General features: G+C 30.4%; 1 protein-coding gene and 2 pseudogenes across 1 annotated transcript; 2 read left to right on the forward strand and 1 right to left on the reverse strand.

The window, feature by feature from the left end:
- Positions 1–155: 155 nt before the first annotated feature.
- Positions 156–7,227, forward strand: LOC148204744 (uncharacterized; annotated as a pseudogene).
- Positions 7,228–9,234: 2,007 nt separating this feature from the next.
- LOC148204745 (uncharacterized) lies at positions 9,235–10,346 on the reverse strand. The gene is made up of 2 exons (XM_088104234.1): positions 10,172–10,346; positions 9,235–9,605 (listed from the first exon to the last, which is right to left on the reverse strand). The coding sequence occupies exons 1-2, from the start codon at positions 10,337–10,339 to the stop codon at positions 9,435–9,437; spliced, it is 339 nt and encodes a 112-aa protein (XP_087960360.1). The 5' UTR covers positions 10,340–10,346; the 3' UTR covers positions 9,235–9,434.
- Positions 10,347–16,890: 6,544 nt separating this feature from the next.
- Positions 16,891–25,979, forward strand: LOC148204746 (uncharacterized; annotated as a pseudogene).
- Positions 25,980–27,260: the final 1,281 nt, after the last annotated feature.

The raw sequence follows: 27,260 nt of genomic DNA on the forward strand, positions 1-27,260 counted from the left end.
AAATTTTACTATAAGATTGCTTTTGAACAATTTGAAAAACAAAATTAATCTTTAATCTAAAGTTGATTCTTAATTGGATACAAAACTCATTATGTTTATTTGATCTTATATTTGTATTATCAGGTTATTTAAGTTGAATCCAGTAAAGTGAATAGATGGACATTATGAATGGATTTTTGTCTGGAGTTTTAAAAGATGCGGCGTGTGGGGCTATTAGTCAATTACAATACTCCTTTTGCTTTAATAGTTTTGCTAAAGAGCTTCAAAAAGAAGAAGACAACTTGGTCGAAACGATAAAGACTGTAGATGATCGTGTCATACATGCTCGAAAGCAAACTTTAAAGAGTGATGTTATTGATAAATGGTTGAAGAATGCAAACATTGATTCAGAATATGTGAATCGTTTGCTTAAAGAGACAAATGCCAAAAAGAGTTGTTTTTTTGGATACTGTCCAAATTGGATTTGGCGATATCGTTTAGGAAAAAAGTTGGCAATTAAAAAAGCAGACCTTCAAAAGATCATTCAAGAAGGTAAACAATATATACAACTTGAACGCATTGCCTCAATTCCCTCAAACACTTTTGATATTCTCACAGAAAAATCTATGAATTTTGATAGTAGAAAATATGCTTCTGATCAACTTATGGAAGCACTGAAAGATGATGGGGTTACAATGATTGGGTTATACGGGATGGGGGGCTGTGGTAAAACCACATTAGCAATGGAAGTTAAGAAGATAGCAGAAGCTGAGCATCTTTTTGACACAGTTATTTTTGTTCCTGTGTCTAGTACAGTAGAAATTTCAAGGATTCAAGACAAAATTGCAAGTTCATTGCATTATAAATTTCCAGAAGATCAAGAAATGGAGAGAGCCCAACGCTTGTGCATGAGATTAACCCAGGAAAAAAAATTTCTTATAATTCTAGATGATGTGTGGGAAAAACTTTATTTTGGTCGCATAGGGATTCCCCTCTCTGAATACCATAAAGGCCGCAAGATTCTCATTACCACTCGATCTGAAGAAGTTTGTATTTCAATGGATTGTCAAAAAAAATTTATCTACCCATCTTAACTGATGAAGAAGCATGGACTCTCTTCCAAGAGAAAGCACTTATGTCGAAAGACACTCCTGTAAACATAAAGCATTTGGGAATATTAATATCAAAAGAATGTAAAGGATTGCCTGTTGCCATTGTAGCTGTTGCTAGTAGCTTGAAGGGAAAACAAGAGGTGATATGGCGTGCTGCGTTGAATAAATTGAGAAGTTCTAAGCCGACCAATATCAGTAGGGGCTTGCAAGATCCCTATATGCGTTTAAAGTTGAGCTACGATAATCTAGATACTGAACAAGATAGATCACTTTTCCTATTGTGTTCTGTATTCCCCGAAGATTATGAGATTTCAGTGGAATGTTTAATAAGATGTGCAATAGGGTTAGGTGTGGCTGGAGAAGTTGAGACATATGAAGAGGCAAGGACTGAAGTCACTGCAGCCAAAATCAAGCTTGTAAGTTCTTGTTTGATGATGGAGGTAGATCATGAATTTGTCAAAATGCATGACTTGGTTCGTGATGTAGCCCATTGGATAGCAAAGAATGAAATAAGATCATCAAGTGTGAAGTGGAAAAGGATGTAAATTGGGAGCAAGGTTCGATAAGATATCTATGGTGTGTGAAATTTCCAGATAATGTGGATTGTTCCAATCTTGAATTTTTAACTATACAAACAAAATTGGAAGTATCTGATGGAATTTTTGAAACACTGGAAAAACTTAGAGTTTTGATTATTACCAATAAAAACGACGATAGGTTGCAGTTGTCAACAACGTCTTTCAAATCATTAACAAATCTCCATTGTCTGATCCTTCAAAAATGGAATTTGAGAGACATTTCATTTGTGAGAGATACGAAGAAACTGCAAAGTCTTTCGTTTCATCGTTGTTCATTGCCTTCGTTCCTTGACTTGCAAACTGATGTTGCACTCACAACACTTAAAAACTTGAAGTTGTTAGAGTTTAAAAGTTGTGACATTGAAAGCAATATTTTTGAAGAGATCAAAAGAATCCCATTTCTAGAAGAATTGTATATTTTTAAAGACCCCTACATTGATCGAAAGGAGGAAAGTGTTAAATTCTCTAACTCATTTAGTGTCCCCAAAAAGCTGCAAAGGTATGGAATTATATTAGAATATAATTTTTATACTGATAGATTTCAAGAGTTTTTCTCTTATGAGAGAACTTTAGGAATTAATTATTTTGACATATCAAATGAGGTTATTAAAGGTTTGGCCAAAAAAGCAAAAGAGCTATTTGTGGGAAATATTAAGGAAGGTGCAAAAAATATGATGCCTGATATATTTGAAATTGAAGAAGGTATGAATGAGTTGAAAGGACTGAGGATACGTGATTGTGAAGAAATAGAGTGTTTGATTGACACTAGCAATCATTTGAGTAAGATGGTAAATATTTTCTCCAAGTTACGTTATATGGATATCCTCTACATGAAACGTCTAAAAACTTTATGGCTTGGTTGTCTACCTGCAAATGGGTCTTTTGGAAAATTAGAGAAGTTATATATAAGAGATTGCGAACAATTAACATGTCTCTTCACAATTGACAAAACAAAGGAAAATGAAGATCAATTTACAATTGGGCATTCCATGCAATCCAAAATTTTCCAGAATCTTCAAGAAGTGATGATATTTAAATGTAAAGAATTAAAACATGTATTCTCAGCCAATATCACAGTAGGCCTAACTCAATTGAAAATACTTGTAATTGAAAATTGCAATATGTTAGAACAAATAATTGAGGAAGTTCTTCCATCAACACACCGCGAAGAAACAAATGAAATTGTAGAGGAAGACGTGCAGAGTACATCCTCAGGTACCTTTTCCATATTACATATCTCATAAGAATCTTATTCTTTTCTTCAAATTCAATAAAAGTTTTGGTAATAGCTATTTATAATTTAATTTTATCAATTAATTCCCTGAATCTAATAACCAATTAAAACTGGCTCCATTCCCTAAGAATTCAATTTAGATTTTTGTTTGAAATTTATCGAATGAGTATGTTTCTTACCTTACAGTTATATTTTAATGTAGTTGTTTAGATAAATTTGTGGGATAAGTTTTGGGTTTTCTTCCATTAATATTATGAATACATTGTCGTATATGAAAAATATAAGAAAATTAATTGTTAAAACATTATATATGATATTTGTGACGTAGTAAGAGAAAAGGGAAATATATTTGAATTCGAATTTTAAATATTAATTTTCCATATAAAATTATAAACTATTTACTCAATCGATCGCTTTGGTTAGAAAATTTTCTCTTTTAATCTATCTATTTAAGAACATATCTTTCAGTTTATATATATTACCTTGATGAGTAAAATAAAATACAAACGGTATCTTTACAGATTAAAAAATATACTATATTAGAATATAGGAAATTAAGATGGAATTATTGTAAATAGAGATTAAAACAGTAATTAAATATGAAATTATTAAAAGAAAAAAGGATGGTGAAAATGTGAAGTGGTTTCATCGTTATTATTATTAGCTGATTATTTGATGTTTGGATTTGTGATTTTAGTTTTGTAGAGATCAATGTATTTAAAATGAGAATGAAATTTTTAATTGACTAACATTTTTGTTATTTATAATATTGTTTTTTCAGGATCATTTTCTCTCTCTAGCCTGACAGATCTTAAGATAGATTCATGTCCAATGTTGGAGTCATTGTTTACGACATCTGTAGCTAAGACCTTAACTTCATTGGAAGAATTGACAATATTTAAGTGTAATGGTTTGAAGCATATAGTAACTCCTGCAAGAGTCAAAAGAAATAAAAAGGAAAACATGGTTGAAGATGAGCATGAATTTGAAAGTGATCTTTCAATGTTCTCAAATTTGAAAAGTATATTTATTTGGAATTGTGACTCGATGCAAGATATATTTGCAACACCTGTCAATGGGTCTTTCGAAAAATTAAAGAAACTATGTATAGAAGATTGTAAACAATTAACATGTCTCCTCACATATGTCATTGCTCAAAGAATGACAGAGTTGAATATTAAGAACCATTTTCTCACCCAGCAAACTCTGCGCATGAGAAATGCCAACAATGGATTAAAGTTAGAATATTTGAAGTTGATAAGTCTACCTGAATTGACTCATATTTACCCTCCAACATCTCAACTCATTACTAATAACTCATTTACCCTCCAACATCTCAACTCATTACTAATACAAGACTGTCAAAAGTTGGAAGTAATATTTCCTCAGTCTATGTTGAGATCCCTACCAGAGTTAAATTATCTGGAAGTAAGTGAATGCAAGGAATTAAGACAGATAATTGAAGAGGATTTGGAGGATAAAATGTTTATTCAACCATGCTTCCCCAAACTAGAATCATTGATTATTAAACAATGCCATAAGATGAAATGTTTCACCTCTGTATTTGCATCCAATGATCTTTCCAACTTGAAGATTCTAATAATAAAGGAAGCCAATGAACTACAAGACTTTATTGCATGCGAATACGATGAGACAGGAAAGACCAAAGTTCAACTTCCACAACTGAAACTTATAATATTTATGCATCTTTTAAATTTTCAACAAGAGAGTATATTTTTAAATGTGAAGCATCGCATTATCCGCAATTGTCCAAAACTCTCTTTGACTTCAACAATTACTCCTCAGGAACTCCAACAAAATCTTCTTTTGGAAGGTAAATACTATGAATGGACATGTTGTTGCAAACATTACATATTACGATGGAAGTTTTATATATAAACGACTCATGGTGATTTCGCTAAATGTGTTCAATGTAGCTGTGAAATCTGAAATCTTCAGCCAACATCTTTATTTCCTTATAGAATTAGAGCACAACTACATTTCAAATAACTATTCTTAATAACCAAATGATTTATGTTTCTTTCTTCCACCTAAAGAAAATACGAACAAATTACATGTTTCATTCAAATTTTGAACCAAACATTTGTACAAATAATCACTTGTATTTATAGTTTTCTACACGTTATTTTGTTTTCCATTTAATTATTTTTAATTGTGACCATATAATGATTATTCATGGAATGTTGAGGGTGCGTTGATTTCTGTGTTTGCTTTGTTTCATTGTTAAACGAAGTCCTTAACTATATGCTTGAACTACAGCTTTGGAAAATTCTACAATTCCTCACTGGCAAATTTGGTCACTGATGGAGGAAATAAAGAAATTAGATGAAGTTTCTAGGAGCAACAATTCTACTGAGTTGCCTTCTTTACAGGTCAGAACCCGCCAACCTATTCAAGTTAACCAAGTGAAATTTAATATCGTAATAATAATGACATTAAACTTTAGTATATACCACTAATTGCTTAACTAAAATAACGTTACACAAACTAAATATTCTCATTTTTTTTAAAAATTTACAAAAAATGAATGGTTGATTTATATACTACAACAACTGAAGGAAATAAATTAGTCTGGAGGCTATCAATCACAAAAAGTAGTCCATCTACATCTGTTTTCGGCAGGATTGGGATCCTACGCCAAAAAACACTTCTCCCCTCCAAATGAACCGTAAAGATCCATCTACATCTGAAATTAAACCATGTTCTTCACAAGTCAATGATAACAATCAATCTATGTTGGAGAGCAGAGTTGAAATGCTAGGTCAACATAACAAAATTGAAACCAAAACACAAGAGTCGGAAATAGAAGAGTTCCAAAAAAATAGACAGAAAAAGTGAAATGTCATCAGACCCAGAAGCTATGGAGCAAAACTTTCCAGACATTTCATCTCCAAACATGAATGAGGTATTTGCATATTTTCTTTTAATCTTCTGAAAATGATACATTATTCAACTACATGATGGAAGAAATTAAAACAACCACAACCAAACTTTACTTACTAATCAATCAACATAACTTTTGGCGTTGAAAAGCGTACTGATGAAATAGAGACAGACAACTTGGGAAAAACTACGACATCAGATAAACCTGCAATACCAACTTCTGTTTCAGAGGTAAGAAGTTCGTCTCAAACTTGTATGGTAACTCCTTTGCATAAAATACTTTTACTTGTAAATATGGTAACCGTTAAAATTGGTCAAATTATTGTGGTACCAACACATGATATACATTATGAAACAAATGTTTTTAAAAGTTATAACTTTAAATATACACAAACATTACTTTTCCATTGGTGATGAATAGAATATTGAGGAAATAGGAAGAGAAAGGAGCAGAGGTGGAGCTGCAACAGAGGGAGCTACAATTAAAACCTTTCCAATTGGTGGAGATAACATTAGCTTGGTTAGTGGTGTTACTATTCACAAGTCAAGCGGTGCAAATATACTTTCACATGATTCCAAGGTTGTTAAACAAGATAATGAGATGAATGAAGACAAGACAGAAATAGCACCTTATCAAAATATCAAAATCCAAGAAGGGTTGAATTTGTTGGATAGAACAGAGGGAGTAGGAATTGTTTCCAATGATGACGTTGTGGTTACTCCAGGTTATTGCTCTTTTCTTGTCTCCTTTCCATCTTATATATATATGTCACCTACTCCTCAAACTTTTTACAACTTCTACAGATACTCGTACAAGATTGGAAAAGTATAAGCACTTTGTTGATCTCAATGATTCACAAATTTCTTTGCTAGTGGAGGCGATAGAAGCATACCCTCATCTTTGGAATGCTTGTGAGAAGTTCACTGATCGCTTTCGAGCTTGGATGTTGAAAACATTGGCAGATATGTTGTTGTTCCTTCGAAGTGAAAGTGTTGGTAGTATCAATCGTGAGAGAGAAAAGGAGTTCCTTAAACTGTGTGATGAAGCTGTTCAACTTGGATTTGAGAGGTCTTGGGTTGATGAAATGCGTCAACGTGTTTTGGGAAGGGATCCTAAGTTGGACCGTGCAAAGGTGCGAATCAATGAGCTTCTTAAGAGACATGATCATTTAACTTGGGAACTAGACAACATAAAGAAAGAACTTAGGAGTCTTAATGACTTTCTTGATGCCCAAGCAAAATGTTTCGACTTTCTGTGATTTGAGATTTCTAGCCAAAACACTTTAGTTTTATCTGTTTTATGTTACTCCTTTGAATTATATTTGGCATTATATGCAATTCTTTTAAGAATGGGTGTTATAGTTTCAGAATGTACTTTTATTTGCGACGAGAAGTTGTTTAAGTTTCTGAATATTTAAGAAGTACAATAAATCAATATTTGTACAAGATTTCATCATTATTATGTTTTGCAGTATTCAATGATAACAACTATTTCGGTAGGGCCGGTTTAGTACTTTCAATTGCTTGTATCGTTTCCATTTTTTTCTCCATTCGGTCTTCAAGGTCTTCCCTAGCTCCAAAACTGCCTGGATGGTACCTGCGAAGGTATTATAATGCTAAAGTCACTAACTGATCGATCGGGAGAATATTAAATGCTATATAATGCATGTGTCTAAACAATCATACCTTAGACCTTAATTAGCATTAGTATTGGTTGATTCGTAATTATCATTGACTAAGTGTTAGTCTAATCTTTATTCTGCAATCGGTTCGTCTGCCACTCAATCAAGTTGATCGATGAGAGTGATCAAGATCAACAAGAATAATCAATCAGGGTGATCGGCCAATGTGATTGGTCAAGATGATTGGCTAAAGTGATCGACCATATTGATCGACAAGAATGGTCTCAACTCAAGCATGATTTGAAGTTAAAACACAAGAGTTTCAAAAAATAGACAAAAAAAGTGAAATGATTGAAGTAAATTTGCCCGTCATTTCTTCTCCAAACATGAGTGAGGTATTTATATATTTTATTTTAATCTTTTGAAAGATGATATATTAGTAAACTAAATACAGAGAAGGAAGAAAATGAAATACGTGTAATGAAACTTAACTTGCTAATCAATCAAGATCACTTTTGGCATTGTGAAGAGTGGTAATGAAATGTAGGCAAACAGTATTGGAAAAATTCCAACATAAGAGAAACTTGTAATACCAACTTTTGTTTGAGGTGAGAACTCCTTCTCAATCTTGTATGGTAACTCCCTCGCATAAAACACATTTGCTTTTAAATTTAAAAATTACTAGGATTGTTGTAAACAGATTTCCTGATGTAAAAACTAATTCTTGTTATGCTTATTCAATATTTCAAATAAAAAATGGTACACGAAGAATCAACAAATGATATTGGTTTTCCATACCACAGAAACAATGATAACCACTAAATTTGCTCAAATTATTATTGTACCAACACATTATGTTTATTATGAAACAACGACTTTTCCACGCTATAACTTTAAGATACATGAACATTTCTTTTTCATTTGTGATGCACAGAATATTGAGGAACTAGGAAGACAAAGGACCAAAGATGGAACTCCATCTCTTAAGACAAAGAACTTCCTTAAACTATGTGATAAAGTTGTTCAACTTGGATTTGAGAGGTCATGATGAAATGCGTCTTAAGAGATATGATCATTTAACTCAGGAACTAAGCAATATAAAAAATGAACTTTGAAGTCTTAATGACTTTGTTAATGCCCAAACAAAATGTGTTGACTTTTTGTGATTTGGAAGTTGTAACCAAACACTTTGGTTTTATATGTAATTTTTGTTACTCCATAAACATACATTTGGTCTTATTTTTTATTTTTCTAAGAATGCAATGTTTTTTGGAGGGCAAAGCAAGATGTTTAAGCTTATTATGTCGCATTTAACGTCAACATTATGTCGTTTTTTAAACTTTTTCAAGTATGGTTTGATATATATTCCCCCTCATATTTTATCTATTTGCTTGAAACTAGATACAGTTCAATTCTTTCTTTTAATTTATGAAGCATTAAACCAGGTCAATTCTTTAAATAACTTAACTTCGTTTTACCAAAAAAAATGTATATTTTGTTAAATTAATTATCATTAAACCAAAATATTTTTCCAGTTTAAGATCATTTTTAAGAGAAATCTCATCTTTAGACTCAGAAAACATGCCTAAACTGTAAGGCTTGAAGATAGACAATTGCAATGAGTCATCACAAAACAGTGAAGATAAGGAACGTGAAAAGTGTTCCAAACTGAGTTTGCTGTTGTTGGAAAAGTCGGTCTATAGTAATATTTAGAGCTTCATGTCATGATCGACGTTAGATTGTCCACTCTGCCTATTAATAATTTAATGCCAGAAACACAAAATCTCAAAAACGAAAGAAAAAAGTTACCTTTAATCACAGATCCTTTCATAAACTAGCCCACACCTTCTTTCACTATTAAAAAGTTTACCGGATCATCAAATCAGTGCATTAGCTCTACAAAATTTCGAATCATAAAGTTTACCTTATCATTCATTTTCTGGATATGACAAGAAATTATTACTCTTGACATGATACAAATAAGCAACAAACTGATAATAAAGTTTCAAGAGGGGTTCTTAGGAGATGTGATTGGCTTGGTAAACCAAGTGGTATAGAGAAACTGTTTATGAGCCCCAACGTGGTTGCAAACGAGACGAACCTTCTGCCTCTCTCTCATCCATCTCAGCATGATTTTCATGTGATTCTTGCTTGTCAAATCTTTCAATCCAACTTCCTAAAATCCAACATCTCAACATTATTTTCTTTCAATCAAGTTTATATCAAGAAAGTAAATTACAGTAACATCTCCAAAAGTTTCGACGCATAGCATGAAAATATCTTCTTTTGTCTATTCTTGCACAATCTTAATTATTCGAAAAACATCTTCCATCCATTATTTGTACATTACACTAGTCATTAAATGTTTGAAAAACATTATACTGTATCTCGGAAAACTTAACAAAAAAACTTAATTATACTTCTGGTCCTGAGTTGTTGCAATTGCACAATTTTAGAACCAAAAGATTATCAAATCTCAAGTTATCGCAAATGTGCAACCTCTCTCATGTTCTAATGGTGTCAACGGAGTATCTAAATATTGCAATTGCAATTGCAATTGTGTCCATCGAATCCCAAACATTGTAATGGTAAGATTTTAGTTCTTCGATCAAATGTTACTTGTCGAAATAACATACACCAACTAACTTAAATCACACAAAAGTGAAATTCAGTATTCAAAAAGTCATGTCTAATAGGATAATAAAAATGAACTTGAGGAAGGTGAAAGAGAAACCAAGGTACCTTGACGCGTTCCCAGGTGTTAGCAACGGTGATGGGACCATGCTCCTTGATGATATCGAATAGGGTTCTGGTGATCGTTTGCCTCTGCTCCGGCGGCGTTTTAACTGCCACGGGTCCCATCTTTGGCTTCGGCTTCTTCGCCAAAAATCTAATCGCCGTCCCAAACATTGCCTTCTTCAGTTTCTCTATTCGTCAAGTGTGAAGTGGAAAAGGATGTAAGTTTGGAGCAAGGTTCAATAAGATATCTATGGGTGTGTGAAATTTCCAGATGATATGGATTGTTCCAATCTTGAGTTTTTAACTATACAAACAAAATTGGAAGTATCCGATGGAATTTTTGAAAGAACGGGAAAACTTAGAGTTTTGATTATTATCAATAAAAACGACTATAGGTTGCAGTTGTCAACAACGTCTTTCAAAACATTAACAAATCTTCGTTGTCTAGTCCTTCAATACTTGGAATTGAGAGACATTTCATTTGTGATAGATATGAAGAAACTTCATAGTCTTTCGTTTCATAGTTGTTCATGGTCTTCATTCCTTGACTGGCAAACTGATGTTGCGACAAACTTGAAATTGTTAGAGTTTAGAAGTTGTTTCATGGAAAGCAAGAATTTTGAAGAGATCAAAAGAATCCCATCTCTAGAAGAATTGTATATTTTTAAAGACTGTCGGAGATATCACAAGGAAGAAAGTGTTAAATTCTCTAACTCGTTTAGTGTTCCCCAAACGCTACAAAGTATGGAATTGTATTAGGATACTCTTCTTTTTGTAATAATTATAGATTTCAAGAGTTTTGCTCTTATGAGAAAACTTTAGTAATTAACTATTTTGACATATCAAATGAGGTTATTAAAGGTTTGGCCAAAAAAGCAAAAGAGCTATTTGTAGCAAATATTGAGGGAGGTGCAAAAAATATGATGCCTGATATATTTCAAATTGAAGAAGGTATGAATGAGTTGAAAGAACTCAAGATAGGTCATTGTGAAGAAATAGTGTGTTTGGTTGACACTAACAATCATTTGAGTAAGGTGGGAAATCTCTTTTCCACGTTACGTTATATGGTGATCAACCACATGAAACATCTAAAAGCTTTATGACATGGTTGTCTACCTGCCAATAGGTCTTTTGAAAATTTGGAGGAGCTATATATAAAAAATTGCCCACAATTAATATCTCTGTTCACATATGTCATTGCTCAATGTATGACTGAGTTAAAAATATTAGACATATACAATTGTGAAATATTGAAGCATATAGTCGATGATGACAAAACAAAGAAAAGTGAAGATCAATTCACAATTGAGCATTCTATGCAATTCAAAATTTTCCAGAATCTTCAAGAAGTGAAGTTGTATAAATGTGACGAATTAAAACATGTATTCTCAGTCAGTATTACAGGAGACCTATCTCAATTGAAAAGGCTTGAGATTAGAAGTTGCAATATGCTAGAACAAATAATTGAGGATGTTCTTCCACCAGCACACCATGAAGAAACAAATGAAATTGTCGAGGAAGACGAGCATCGACATTTTGAATCTAACCAAGTCAAAGTTTCTCCTAAAAGCATTTCAATTCCATCAGTATCTCTTGTGAACAGTAGGTCAGGTACGTTTCCAATATTACATTTCTTAAGCATGTTATTTTGTTTTGCAAATTCAATAAAATTTTAGCTGAGAGAATTAAAGAAAACCATATGGAAACCCACATGTTATGCAGAAATACCCACTTCGTTTTTAGGTAAAAATCGTACTTTAAAATATTTTTGTTAAGGTGAATATTTTAAAAAAGTACAGAATTTATAGATATGCGAATGAGTAAAAAAAAACTACAATTGTTATCTTTACGGATGAAAAAAAGATACCATTTTTGAGATAGGAACTAAAATTAAGATAAAGTTTGTGTAAATATAGAAATTAAAAGAGTAATTAAATCTGAAATTATTAAAAGAAAAAGGATGGTGAAAATGTAAAGTGGGCATAATAAATTTGTATTGGATGATTATTTTTCATTATTATCAATTGATTATTTTATGTTTGGATTTGTGGTTTTAGTCCGTCGAGATCAATCTATTGAAAATAAGAATGAAACTTTTAATTGACTGACATTTTTGTTATTTATAATTGTTTTTCAGCATCATTTTTCTCTGTCTAGCCTCGCATTTTCATTGGAAGAACTGAGCATATCTTATTGTCATAGTTTGAAGCATATAGTAACTCCTGCAAGAGTCGAAAGAAACAAAAATATGGTTGAAGATGAGAATGAATTTGAAAGTGATCTTTCAATGTTCTCAAGTTTGAAATTTGTAAGGATCTGAAAATGTGACTCGTTGCAAGATATATTCGCAACACCTTTTGTTGGAGACATAGTGAATATTCATAACCATTTTCCCACCCAACAAACTCTATGCATGAGCAATGCCAACAAAGGAGATTGGATGATGGGAGCACAAGTCAGTTTAAAGTTAGAATCTTTGTGGTTGAAAAATCTACCTGAAATGAGTCCTATTTGGGTGGCTACCAACAACTCATTTACCCTCCAACATCTCAACTCATTAACAATAGAAGAATGTGAAAAATTGGAAGTAATATTTTCTCAGTCTATGTTGAGATCCCTACCAGAGTTGAATTGTCTAAAAGTAAGTAAATGCGAGGAATTAAGACAGATCATTGAAGAGGATTTAGAGGATAAAAAGTTATCCAATATCCTTTCTCCACAACCATTTTCCAAACTATAATCATTGGTTATTAAACAATGCCATCAGTTGAAATATTTCACTTCTGTATTTTCATCCAATGATATTTCCAACTTGAAGATTATAATCATAATGGAAGCCACTGAACTACAAGAGTTTATTCTGCCATCCAATGATATTACCAACTCCATGTTCCTGAATTTTCATTTTTTATTCTGCCATCGTTATTCTCACCTTTGTTCTGAGTGGTTACAAGTTAAGGAATTTTTACGAGAATCCAAGTTGCCTTTCATTTGCAAAATTCGTGGATGCTCAACAATTTCCAGAAATTAGTGAAGAATCACACAAGTTACTTCAAACACTTTAGGCATAACTTCAAACTAGGGATTGCCAAATTCTTCCTTTCATTTTTCAATAATGTCTGCAGAGAATCTCTGTTTTTTAACAGTTTCAATTTAATTTTCTTTCCTTGCACTCAAAGAATCTGAAACATTTTTTAAAAGAATAAAAGACCATCTATCTTCATTTTTTCTTCATTTGCATGTCCATGTCCTATAATTGTCCTTCATTTCACCTTAGCAACTCATATAGTACTCAACATTCAGATCAGAAACTCACCATTCTTGACAAATATATAATTCAAATCTTCTGTATCGATCGACAATATTTTAAAGAGGTAAGGTTTCATATTTTTGCTCAAAATCCTTGTTGCAAATTTCTTTAGATCAGATATTCAATATTCCAAATCAATGACACTGTTTCTTATAGCAGACTTTGAAGTCTCTTTCTGATCAGTCACCCATTATTTTCCTTACATAGCATCAATATTCTAAACAAAGAGGTTGCTGATTAAGCTTTCTCATGTTTTTTTTTTTAATTTCCTATTTGGTTTTAATCTTCCATCATTTCTCACCGCTCAAGGCTTGGTTACCCAAATTTATCCATTTTCTAAAGTCAAATTATCTTAAGATTTAAATATATAATGACAATTCAAATCTTAAATGGAAAATATTATGTTTTTATCATAGTCAATTAGATGACATTAGTTCCTTAACTTTATATTTTTATTTAATAGATATTATATATAATTAAACTTAAAATAATAAATGAATATAAATATATGTGATTAAGTTTAAAATAATCCATAATATTTTTTAATTAAAAATTAAGTGTATTAATTATAAATAAATTGTATTTATATTTTGAAAAACAATATATTTTATTTTTTTAATCTCATCGTTATGATTATTGTTTATAAAAAAGGATTATAATAAATAAAGACTCATTCCATCACATATAGTATTTATCAAAATAGGTCTCGTTCCATCATTGAAACCAACAACATATTCAACTCACAATTTTTTAGCTGTCCAAGGCTCAATTTCCACATAAAATATAATTTTTACATCTAACTGGATTCTATTAAACTTAGCAATTCCATATAAATCTTATTTTTATAAATTAGGTTGTATTTCATTACCCTAACTTCTATAGTTTTCCTCATTCTTTGTTTAGAGTTTACAAAAATTAACTTAAGGGAAATTAGTTTTATTTTACAATTTATTAATTTATTTGTTGTATATATGTAATATTTTGGATTTAATTTTTACGTTGAATAATTGTTTCACATGACACATTAGAATTGATAATTTGGTGAAGCTTAAGAGATACTTTTAGTTCAAAACAAGTTTGAATATGAGTCAAAATGATATAGTAAAGTTTGAGATTAAATATGTTGTTATTTTAGTTATATTGAGTTTAATGACTTTTGGTTTATTAAATTTTCACTCAAACAAGTCATTCTTGCTTAAGTAATACTTTTTTCATCATATCTTATCTATGATATTTAATTATGTGCATATATATGTATTGTGGTGTGTAATTATTTGTAAGTGAAATGTGATAAAACAAATTATAAAAATTCTATGATATAGTAGTTTTCAAATATGTAATGTTAAGCATTATGAAATACATATTATTTGTTATCAATAAATATAATTATTGAGTTATGAAGTATTATTTAGACATTTGTGATAGTCTTGATAATATTAATAAATGAATGTCATGGTAAAAAACGATGAAAATATTTGCTATCTTTTTAGGATGGATTTTCATGTGGAGAATCCAATCACTAAGTATATCATATATGTATTGTATTGGTACTAGAAAAAACTCCATTATAATAATGTCTACAGAGAATCTCTGATTCTTTCTAATCACTATTGTTTCTTAATTTTCACTAAATTCAACATTATCAACTGTTTCATTTTTAATACATTAATTTGATTTTTTTTTTCAATTTAATTTTCTTTCAATATTTTAAAGAGGTAAGGTTTCATATTTTTACTCAAATCCTAGTTTCTTTAGTTCATACATTCAATGTTCTAAATCAATGATACTGTTTCTTGTAGCAGACTTTGAAGCTTCTTTCTGACCAAATCACCCATTATTTTACATTACATAGCATCAATATTCTAAACAAAGAGGTACGTGATTACAGCTTTCTCATTTTTAAAATTTTAATTTTCCATCACCAGTCAAGGATTAGTTGCTCAAATGTATCCATTCTCTAGAGTGAACTTATGTTAAGATTTAAGTATGTTATGAAAATTAAATCTAAATTTTAAAATTATATGTTTACATATCCTTAACTTTTTTTTCTTATGTTTATATATATATATATATATATATATATATTGTATATATATATATATATATATATATATATATTGTAAAAGTTAAATTTTAAAGAAAAGAAAACTTGAAGATATTTTTTGGTCGTGGTCAAAATTTAAATTTTTTATAATATCATTTATTTGAAACTTAAATATTTTAGAAGGAGTTTTTTTTTAGATAATTTATAAATGTGTAAATACAATAATAATATCATTAGATCTATATTAATAATCATTTTCCTATTTTTATTTAAAATTAGTTACTTTAAAAGATATTTCAAAAAATAATAAGTGAAAGTAATGACCTTATAAATATGTCATTAAGTTTAAATTAATATGTAATAATTTTTAATCAATAATTGAGGATATGAATTATAAATAAACTGTATTTATATTTTGATAAATAATATATTTTATTTTTTAATCCTATCGTTAAGATATTATTTATGAAAAAGATTGTAATAAATAAAGACTCATTCCATCACATACAGTATTTGTCAAGATAGAATTCGTTCAATCGTTAAAACCAACAACATATTGAACTCAAAGTTTGTTAGCCATCCTAGCCTCAATTTCCACATAAAATCTGATTTTTTACATCTAATTATATCCCTTTAAACTTAGCAATTCCATATAAATCTTATTTTATTGAATTAGGTTATATTTCATTACCTTAACTTGTATTTATAAACCAATAATATATTGAACTCAAAGTTTGTTAGCCATCCTAGCCTCAATTTCCACATAAAATCTTATTTTTTACGTCTAATTAGATCCCTTTAAACTCAGCAATTCCATATAGTCTTCAACGAATTGCTCCAAAACTTTAAAAACAACATTAGAAAAGTCATAACTATTTTTAAATTAGAATATTTATTTTTCATTTAACTTAAACTTTGTTGTTTAAAAACTTTGTTCTTTACAATTATAAAATGATCCTTATATTGATAATTATATTGGTAAGTTTTACGTATCATTTTGAGAAGTTGGCCTGCTTTTTTACTAATAAAAATTTGTGCTTATTGAGTGGCTGAAAATTTGTTTTCCATTTAAGTATATAATTAGATTTGAATTTGAATTTTTGCGTGGAGGAGAGGAAACACTTTTTACAAAATTCCATGCTGACAAAAAAAATCATGTCAGAATAAAAAAAGATAAACAAGTAAATAATGTTTTTTCATTTATAATTTTTTAAAATTTTACTATAAGATTGCTTTTGGACAATTTGAAAAACAAAATTAATCTTTAATCTAAAGTTGGTTCTTAATTGGGTACAAAACTCATTATGTTTGTTTGATTTTATATTTGTATTATCAGGTTATTTAAGTTGAATCCAATAAAGTGAATAGATGGACATTCTGAATGGATTTTTGTCTGGAGTTTTAAAAGATGTGGCGTGTGGGGCTATTAATCAATTACAATACTCCTTTTGCTTTAATAGTTTTGCTAAAGAGCTTCAAAAAGAAGAAGACAACTTGGTCGAAACGATAAAAAGTGTAGATGATCGTGTCATACATGCTCGAAGGCAAACTTTAAAGACTGATGTTATTGATAAATGGTTGAAGAATGCAAACATTGATTCAGAATATGTGAATCGTTTGCTTAAAGAGACAAATGCCAAAAGAGTTGTTTTTTTGGATACTGTCCAAATTGGATTTGGCGATACCGTTTAGGAAAAAGTTGGCAATTAAAAAAGCAGAACCTTCAAAAAGATTCATCAAGAAGGTAACAATATACAACTTGAACGCATTGCCTCAATTCCGTCAACACTTCTGATATTCTCACAGAAAAATCTATGATTTTGATAGTAAAATTGCTTCTGATCAACTTATGGAAGCACTGAAAGTGATGGGTTACAATGATTTGGTTATACGGGATGGGGGGCTGTGGTAAAACCACATTAGCAATGGAAGTTAAGAAGATGCAGAAGCTGAGCACCTTTTTGACACAGTTATTTTTGTTTCTGTGTCTAGTACAGTAGAAGTTTCAAGGATTCAAGAAAAAATTGCAAGTTCATTACAGTATACATTTCCAGAAAGCCAAGAAATAGAAAGAGCCCAACGCTTGTGCATGAGATTAACCCAGGAAATAAAGATTCTTATGATTCTAGATGATGTGTGGGAAAAACTTGATTTTGGTCGCATAGGGATTCCCCTCTCTGAATACCATAAAGGCCGCAAGATTCTCATTACCACTCGATCTGAAGAAGTTTGTATTTCAATGGATTGTCAAAAAAAGATTTATCTACCGATCTTAAGTGATGAAGAAGCATGGACTCTCTTCCAAGAGAAAGCACTTATGTCGAAAGACACTCCTGAAAACATAAAGCATTTGGCCAAATCAATATCAAATGAATGTAAAGGATTGCCTGTTGCCATTGTAGCTGTTGCTAGTAGCTTGAAGGGAAAACAAGAGGCGATATGGCGTAATGCGTTGAATAAATTGAAAAGTTCTAAGCCGATCAATATTAGTAGGGGTTTGCAAGATCCCTATATGTGTCTAAAGTTGAGCTACGATAATCTAGATACTGAAGAAGCTAGATCACTTTTCTATTGTGTTCTGTATTCCCCGAAGATTATGAGATTCCAGTGGAATGTTTAATAAGATGTGCAAAGGGTTAGGTGTGGCTAGAGAAGTTGAAACATATGAAGCGGCAAGGATTGAACTGACTGAACCCAAAATCAAGCTTGTAAGTTCTTGTTTATTGTTGGAGGCGGATGATAAACATGTCAAAATGCATGACTTGGTTCGTGATGTAGCCCATGGGATAGCAAAGAATGAAAATAAGATCATCAAGTGTGAAGTGGAAAAGGATGTAAGTTTGGAGCAAGGTTCGATAAGATATCTATGGTTGTGAAATTTCCAGATGATGTGGATTGTTCCAATCTTGAATTTTTAACTATACAAACAAAATCAGAAGTATCTGATGGAATTTTTGAAAGAATGGGAAAACTTAGAGTTTTGATTATTACCAATAAAAACGACGATCGATTGCAGTTGTCAACAACGTCTTTCAAATCATTAACAAATCTCCATTGTTTGATCCTTCAAAATTGGAATTTGAGAGACATTTCATTTGTGAGAGATATGAAGAAACTGCAAAGTCTTTCGTTTCATCGTTGTTCATTGCCTTCGTTCCTTGACTTGCAAACTGATGTTGCACTCACAACACTTACAAACTTGAAGTTGTTAGAGTTTGAAAGGTATGACATTGAAAGCAATATTTTTGAAGAGATCAAAAGAATCCCATTTTTAGAAGAATTGTATATTTTTAAATACTACTGGGATGATCGAAAGGAAGAAAGTGTTAAATTCTCTAACTCATTTAGTGTCCCCCACAAGCTGCGAAGGTATGGAATTATATTAGAATATAATGTTTATTATTACTTATAGTTTTCAAGAGTTTTTCTCTTGTGAGAGAACTTTAGGAATTAATTATTTTGACATATCAAATGAGGTTATTAAAGGTTTGGCCAAAAAAGCAAAAGAGCTATTTGTAGCAAATATTGAGGGAGGTGCAAAAAATATGATGCCTGATATATTTGAAATTGAAGAAGGTATGAATGAGTTGGAAGAACTCAAGATACGTTGTTGTGAAGAAATAGAGTGTTTGGTTGACACTAGCAATTATTTGAATAAGATGGGAAATATTTTCTCCAAGTTACGTTATATGAAAGATCAGCTACATGAATCATCTAAAAACTTTATGGCATGGTTGTCTACCTGCCAATGGGTCTTTTGAAAAATTAGAGAAATTATATATAGCAGATTGCGAACAATTAACATATCTCTTCACAATTGACAAAACAAAGGAAAATGAAGATCAATTTACAATTGAGCATTCCATGCAATTCAAAACTTTCCAGAATCTTCAACAACTGGAAATATATAGATGTGGAGAATTAAAACATGTATTCTCAGCCAATATCACAGGAGGCCTAACTCAGTTGAAAATACTTGAAATTGGAAATTGCGATATGCTAGAACAAATAATTAAGGAAGTTCTTCCACCAGCACACTGCGAAGAAACAAATGAAATTGTAGAAGAAGATGTGCAGAGTAACTCCTCAGGTACCTTTTCCATATTACATATCTCATAAGAATCTTATTCTTTTCTTCAAATTCAATAAAAGTTTTGGTAATAGCTATTTATAATTTTTTTTATCAATTAATTCCTGAATCTATTAACCAATTAAAACTGGCTCCATTCCTTAAGATTCATTAAGATTTTTGTTTGAAATTTATCGAATAAGTATGTTTTCTTACCTTACAGTTATATTTTAATGTAGTCGTTTAGATAAATTTGTGGGATAAGTTTTGGGTTTTCTTCCATTAATATTATGAATACATTGTCGTATATGAAAAATATAAGAAATTAATTGTTAAAACATTATATATGATATTTGTCACGTAGTAAGAGAAAGGGAAATATATTTGAATTCGATTTTAAATATTAATTTTCGATATAAAATTATAAACTATTTACTCAATCGATCGCTTTGGTTAGAAAATTTTCCTCTTTAATCTATCTATTTAAGACATATCTTTCAGTTTATATATATTACCTTGATGAGTAAAATAAAATACAAATGGTATCTTTACAGATTAAAAATATACTATATTAGAATATAGGAAATTAAGATGGAATTACTGTAAATAGAGATTAAAAAAGTAATTAAATATGAAATTATTAAAAGAAAAAGGATGGTGAAAATGTGAAGTGGTTTCATCGTTATTATTAGCTGATTATTTGATGTTTTGGATTTGTGATTTTAGTTTGTAGAGATCAATGTATTTAAAATAAGAATGAAATTTTTAATTGACTAACATTTTTGTTATTTATAATATTGTTTTTTCAGGATCGTTTTCTCTCTCTAATCTAACAGATCTTAAGATATTATCATGTCCAATGTTGGAGTCATTGTTTACTACATCTGTAGCTAAGACCTTGACTTCATTGGAAGAATTGGAAATATATAAGTGTAATGGTTTGAAGCATATTGTAACTTCTGAAAGAGTGAAAAGAAAGAAAAACACGGTTGAAGATGAGCATGAATTTAAAAGTCATCTTTCAATGTTCCCAAGTTTGAAAAGGGTAGGTATTTCGGAATGTAATTCGTTGCCAGATATATTCGCAACACCTGTTAATGGGTGTTTTGAAAAAATCCAAATTTTCCAAAATCTTCAAGAAGTGAAAGGTATATGCATGTGAGAATTAAAAACACGTATTCCATCCAATATTTATAGAGGAGACCTGTCTCAATTGAAAAAGCTTCAGATTGAATCTTGTAATAGAACAAATATTGAGTCAGCAGACCATAAAGAAACAAATGAAATTGTTTGAGGAAGATGATGAGCAGCATTTTGAATCTAACCAAGTCAAAGTTTTTCTCACTACAAGCATTTCAATTCCATCAGTATCTACTGTGAACATAGCTCAGGTACCTTTCCCATATTACATTATAAGCCATCTTATGTTGTTTTGCAAATTCAATAAAATTTACGCTCAATAATTAAATATGGAAACCACAACGTTATGCATAAATATCTAATTCGTTGTTTAAGAAAAAATCATATTGTAAAATTTTTATTAAGGTGAATATTTTCAAAAAAAATACAAATTATAGATTTCGCGGATGTTTTAAGTATTCAACAGTTTGAAGTCCAATAAAAGGATAAAGTTTATTTAACTGTAAGAAAAATGAAAAAGCAACTAAGTTATTTCCAAAACCGTTCACAATAATTAATTATTCCTCTTATTCTTAAATTATATTTTTTTTCATAATTGCAATAACTCCTTATTTATATTATTAATAATATTTTTAAGAGTATTATATGCTGACATCCATATTCTTACACTCTCACTCAAACTCAAATAATTAATATTTTATTAAAATATAAAGTGTAATTAAAAAATAAATATGTAGAATGTATGTTATATATGAATTGCGGTGTAAAAAACTTTTTTTTTTCTTTAATAAATGAAAGGTTTATGTAGAATCTAGAAACGTATATTATATATAAAAAATATAGTTTGACATGTTAAAAGTTTTTTAAACTCATTTAATATTATTTTTTCTTTTCTTTACTTTATATTTTTCTTTTAAAATATAAAAAAATTATTTTTATGATCATTTTATTTTTATAATATATCTCATAAATGTAAATACATATCACAAATATAAAATATTGTAACTCTATTATATTTTGAAAAATAAAAATAAATCAGTATATTTATAAAAAGTATAGTTAACATTAATAGTTTCTCTAGTTATTAGTGAAAATTCCTACATGGAGAGGAGAAAACTTTTTTGTTAAAAAAATCCAAAAGTAAAAAATACAAATATAATAAAACATGAAAAAGAATCACTAAATTCAACTTTTGAAACCGTTTAATTTTTTGAAGTCATTCTTTCTATTAAACTCCAGAAATAACATATTATATATATATATAATCTTACGAATAAAATAAACCACAAATAGGATCTTTACATGTGAAAAAAGGTTCGAGATGGGAACTAAAATTAAGATGAAGTTTGTGTAAATATAGAGATTAAAAAAACTAATTAAATCTGAAATTATTAAAAGAAAAAAGATGGTGAAAATGTGAAGTAGGCAAAATAAAATTGTATGGGATAATTATTTTTTATCATTATGAGTTGATTATTGGATGTTTGAGTTTGTGGTTTTAGTTCATCGAGATCAATGTATTGAAAATAAGAATGAGAGTCCTAATTGAATAACATTTTTGTTATTTATAATTTTTTTTCAGGATCGTTTTCTCTATCTAGCCTGACATATCTTAAGATAGATTCATGTCCAATGTTGGACTCGTTGTTTACGACATCTGTAGCTAAGACCTTGACTTCATTAGAAGTATTGACAATATCTAACTGTGATGGTTTGAAACATATAAGTAACTCCTGCAAGAGTCAAAAGAAATAAAAAGGAAAACATGGTTGAATATGAGCATGAATTTAAAAGTCCTCTTTCAATGTTCTCAAGTTTGAAAAGGGTAACTATTTTGGATTGTAATTTGTTGCAAGATATATTCGCAACGCCTTTTGTTGGAGGCGTGGTGAATATTCAAAACCATTTTCCCACCCAACAAACTCTAAGCATGAGCAATGCCAACAATGGAGATTGGATGATGGGGACAACAAGTCAGTTTAAAGTTAGAACATTTGTTTTTGGAAAATCTACCTGAAATGAGTCATATTTGGGTGGCTACCAACAACTCATTTACTCTCCAGCATCTCAACTCATTAATAATACAAAAGTGTGAAAAATTGGAAGTAATATTTCCTCAGTCTATGTTGAGATCCCTACCAGAGTTAAATTATCTGAAAGTAAGTGAATGCAAGGAATTAAGACAGATAATTGAAGAGGATTTGAAGGATAAAAGGTTGTCCAATATCCTTTCTCCACAACTATGCTTCCCCAAACTAGAATCATTGATTATTAAACAATGCCATAAGATGAAATGTTTCACCTCTGTATCTGCATCCAATGATCTTTCCAACTTGAAGATTCTAATAATAAAGGAAGCCACTGAACTACAAGAGTTTATTGCATGCGAATACGATGAGACAGGAAAGACCAAAGTTCAACTTCCACAACTGAAAGTTATAATATTTATGCATCTTTTAAATTTTCAACAAGAGAGTATATTTTTAAATGTGAAGCATCGCATTATCCGCAATTGTCCAAAACTCTCTTTGACTTCAACAATTACTCTTCAGGAGGTCCAACAAAATCTTTTTTTGGAAGGTAAATACTATGAAATGGACATGTTGCAAACATTACATATTACGATGAAAGCTTTATATATAAACGACTAATGGTGATTTCGCTAAATGTGTAGCTGTGAAATCTGAAATCTTCAGCCAACATCTTTATTTGCTTATAGAATTAGAGCACAACTACATTTCAAATAACTACCCTTAATAACCAAATGATTTATGTTTCTTTCTTCCACCTAAAGAAAATACGAACAAATTACATGTTTCATTCAAATTTTGAACCAAACATTTGTACAAATAATCACTTGTATTTATAATTGTCTGCATGTTATTTTCTTTTCCATTTAATTATTTTTAGTTGTGACGATATAATGATCATTCATGGAATGTTGAGGGTGCGTTGATTTCTGTGTTTCCTTTGTTTCATTGTTAAACGAAGTCCTTAACCATATGCTTGAAAATGGAAAATTCTAGGAGGAAATTCTAGAGTTCCTAACTGGAAAATGTGGTCACTGATGGAGGAAATACAGAAATTAGATGAAGTTTCTAGGAGCAACAATTCTACTGAGTTGCCTTCTTTACAGGTCAGAACCCGCCAACCTATTCAAGTTAACCAAGTGAAATTCAATATCATAATAATAATAATGACATTAAACTTTAGTATATACCACTAATTGCTTAACTAAAATTCGACAAATTTTACTGAGACTCAATTCATTATTTGAAAAACAGTCTTTTCATTTATAGCTATTATTATTCTAAAAGAACTGACTTATTGAGATGCTCCTTTTCTATATACTTTATCGTTTATTAGATCAATGAAAAATCAGATAAGAGTGTCACTGAGAAAGATTATCGTTCAAAGCAAGTGGCTCCTGCAACTTCAATAAATGCAGAGGTGGATGGAAAATCTAATCGTGAAACATATTCCCAGGAAAGTAACGTTACACAAACTAAATATTCTCATTTTTTAAAAAAATTTACAAAAAATGAATGGTTGATTTATATACTACAACAACTGAAGGAAATAAATTAGTCTGGAGGCTATCAATCACAAAAAGTAGTCCTAACTTTTTACGATCAATTGTTTTCGGCAGGATTTGGATCCTACGCCAAAAAACACTTCTCCCCTCCAAATGAACCGTGAAGATCCATCTATATCTCAAATTAATCCATTTTCTTCACAAGTCAATGATAACAATCAATCTATGTTGGAGAGCAAAGTTGAAATGGTAGGTCAACATAACAAAATTGAAACCAAAACACAAGAGTCGGAAATAGAAGAGTTCCAAAAAATAGACAGAAAAAGTGAAATGACATCAGACCCAGAAGCTATGGAGCAGAACTTTCCAGACATTTCATCTCCAAACATGAATGAGGTATTTGCATATTTTCTTTTAATCTTCTGAAAATGATACATTATTCAACTACATGATGGAAGAAATTAAAACAACCACAACCAAACTTTACTTACTAATCAATCAACATAACTTTTGGCGTTGTAAAGCGTACTGATGAAATAGAGACAGACAACTTGGGAAAAACTACGACATCAGATAAACCTGCAATACCAACTTCTGTTTCAGAGGTAAGAAGTTCGTCTCAAACTTGTATTGTAACTCCTTCGCATAAAATACTTGTACTTGTAAACATGGTAACCGCTAAAATTTGTCAAATTATTGTGGTACCAACACACGATGTACATTATGAAACAATTTTTTTTCAAAGTTATAATTATTTTTCCATTGGTGATGCATAGAATACTGAGGAAATAGGAAGAGAAAGGAGTAGAGATGGACCTACAACAGAGGGAGCTACAATTAAAACCTTGTCAATTGGTGGAGATAACATTAGCTTGGTTAATGGTGTTCCTATTCACAAGTCAAGCGGTGCAAATATACTCATACAAGATTCCCAGGTTGTTAAACAAGATAATGAGATGAATGAAGACAAGACAGAAATAACACCTTATAAAAATATCAAACCCCAAGAAGGGGTGAACTTGTTGGATAAAAGAGAGGAAGTAGGAATTGTTTCCAATAATGACGTTGTGGTTACTCCAGGTTATAGCTCTTTTCTTGTCTCCTCTCCATCTTATATATATTTGTCACCTACTTCTCAAACTTTTTACAGCTTCTACAGATATTCGTACAAGATTGGAAGAGTGTAAGCATTTTGCCGATCTCAATGATTCACAAATTTCTTTGTTAGTGGAGGCAATATCAGCATATCCACATCTTTGGAAAGCTTGTGAGAAGTTTAGCGATCGCTTTCAAACTTTGATGTTGAAAACATTGACAGATATGTTGTTGTTTCTTCGAAGTGAAAGTGTTGGTAGTGTTAATCCTGATAAAGAAAAAGAGTTCCTTAAACTATGTGATGAAGCTGTTCAACTCGGATTTGAGAAGGCGTGGGTTGATGAAATGCGTCAACGTGTTGTGGGAAGGGATTCTAAGTTGGACCATGCTAAGACGAGAATTGGTGATCTTCTTAAGAGACACGCTCATTTAACTCAAGAACTACACAATTTAACTCAAGAACTACACAATATGAAGATAGAACTTGTGAGTCTCCATGACTATTTTGATGTTCCTACAAAATGTTTCGACTTTTTGTGATTTTCAAGTTCTACTCAAACACTTTTATTTTACGTTTTTTCTATTTCTCTTTATAAATACATTTGGCTTTGTCTGTCATACTTCTAAGAATGAGTGTCAGGTATACTGTTATTTCGTTTAATATTAAAACATTTCATATTAATAACACGATATATCATTAAAATATTTAGGAGTTTTATTTCGCCCATTACACAATTTTAATGCAGAGAATTTCATAAAAGGACTAATATATCAACAAATGTATCATTTATTTAAATTTAATGGCGTTAAAATTTCAAGACATTTCTTCTCCAAACATAGCTCTGGGAATTCTTAAGGATCTCTGTCTAACTCAGAATGTGAAGCTGTGGGTGTAAATGAAAAATGTACATCAAATTCTGAAAGTTTTTGGTAGAACTGTCAAAACGGGCTATTCGGCTCGATCTACTCCAGTCCACTACGGGTTGGTCATTTAGTGAACAACTCAACCGACTCATTTATTAGTGAACCAGAAAAATTCGAACCTAGCCCGACCCATCACGGGTTGGTGAGTAAACATATTCACTTAATTACAATTTTTTTTAAATAAAAAACAATTATAAACTTTCTATAATTCAAATCTAAACAAATTTTATTCCCAAATTTCACTCCTAACATGAGTGTTTAATTAATTTTGAAAATAAGAAACTTAAATAATTTTTTCAAGCAAAACCAAAATAATAAATATTTCTTTTATAAAATTAAAATTAAATTTTAATAAAATAAAATTAGGTAGGTGGGTTGGTGGGTCAATCCGGTCCACCATAGATTCAACCAGCATGAGTCGGGTTTAAATGAGTCAGGTTAAAATTTGACCCGCATAAAAAAAATATAATTTTTTCAAATCCAATCCAACTTAAATCCGTAATGAACCAGATTGACCCACGGATTATGATCTATTTTGATAGCTCAAATGTAATATCTCATATTATATAGAAGCATATAACATAGTAAGTTCACATTTAAACAAAAAAGAACAGTTAGAGTAGACTATAAACAAAGTAGTTAAGCTTACAGTCATCCCAAAATGAGACATAATTTTAAAACTTAAAACGCAAGTAGAGTGTTTCAAAAGAATAGGGATCACCGGAAAAAACCTTAACAACTAAATAGTAATTCAAAATACAAGAAATACTACGAGAGTCCTAAGAAGACTAAGCTGCCGCATCGTCTTCTTCTAAAACCTGCTGCAGAGACACTTTATCCATCTCTTTTATCTTATATTAAACTCCTTCTGATCAAAGAGATACTTCATACTCTTATAATCACTAAATACCTGAAACTGAGTGCCATATTATTAACCGTGATTAAATCTAGAGGACAAAGGCTATGTTCGATTAA

The sequence above is a fragment of the Vigna umbellata genome, chromosome 1, assembly GCF_029865625.1.
Source record: "Vigna umbellata cultivar VRB3 chromosome 1, Vumbellata_1.0, whole genome shotgun sequence".
NCBI lineage: Eukaryota > Viridiplantae > Streptophyta > Magnoliopsida > Fabales > Fabaceae > Vigna > Vigna umbellata.

Bases quoted from the DNA above. Each gene is read 5' to 3' on its own strand.
- LOC148204745 (XM_088104234.1), bottom strand. From the start codon at position 10,339: ATGTTTGGGACGGCGATTAGATTTTTGGCGAAGAAGCCGAAGCCAAAG. The intron at 9,606-10,171 runs GTACCTTGGTTT...GTTGGATTTTAG, and splicing joins ACACCTGGGAACGCGTCAAG to GAAGTTGGATTGAAAGATTT.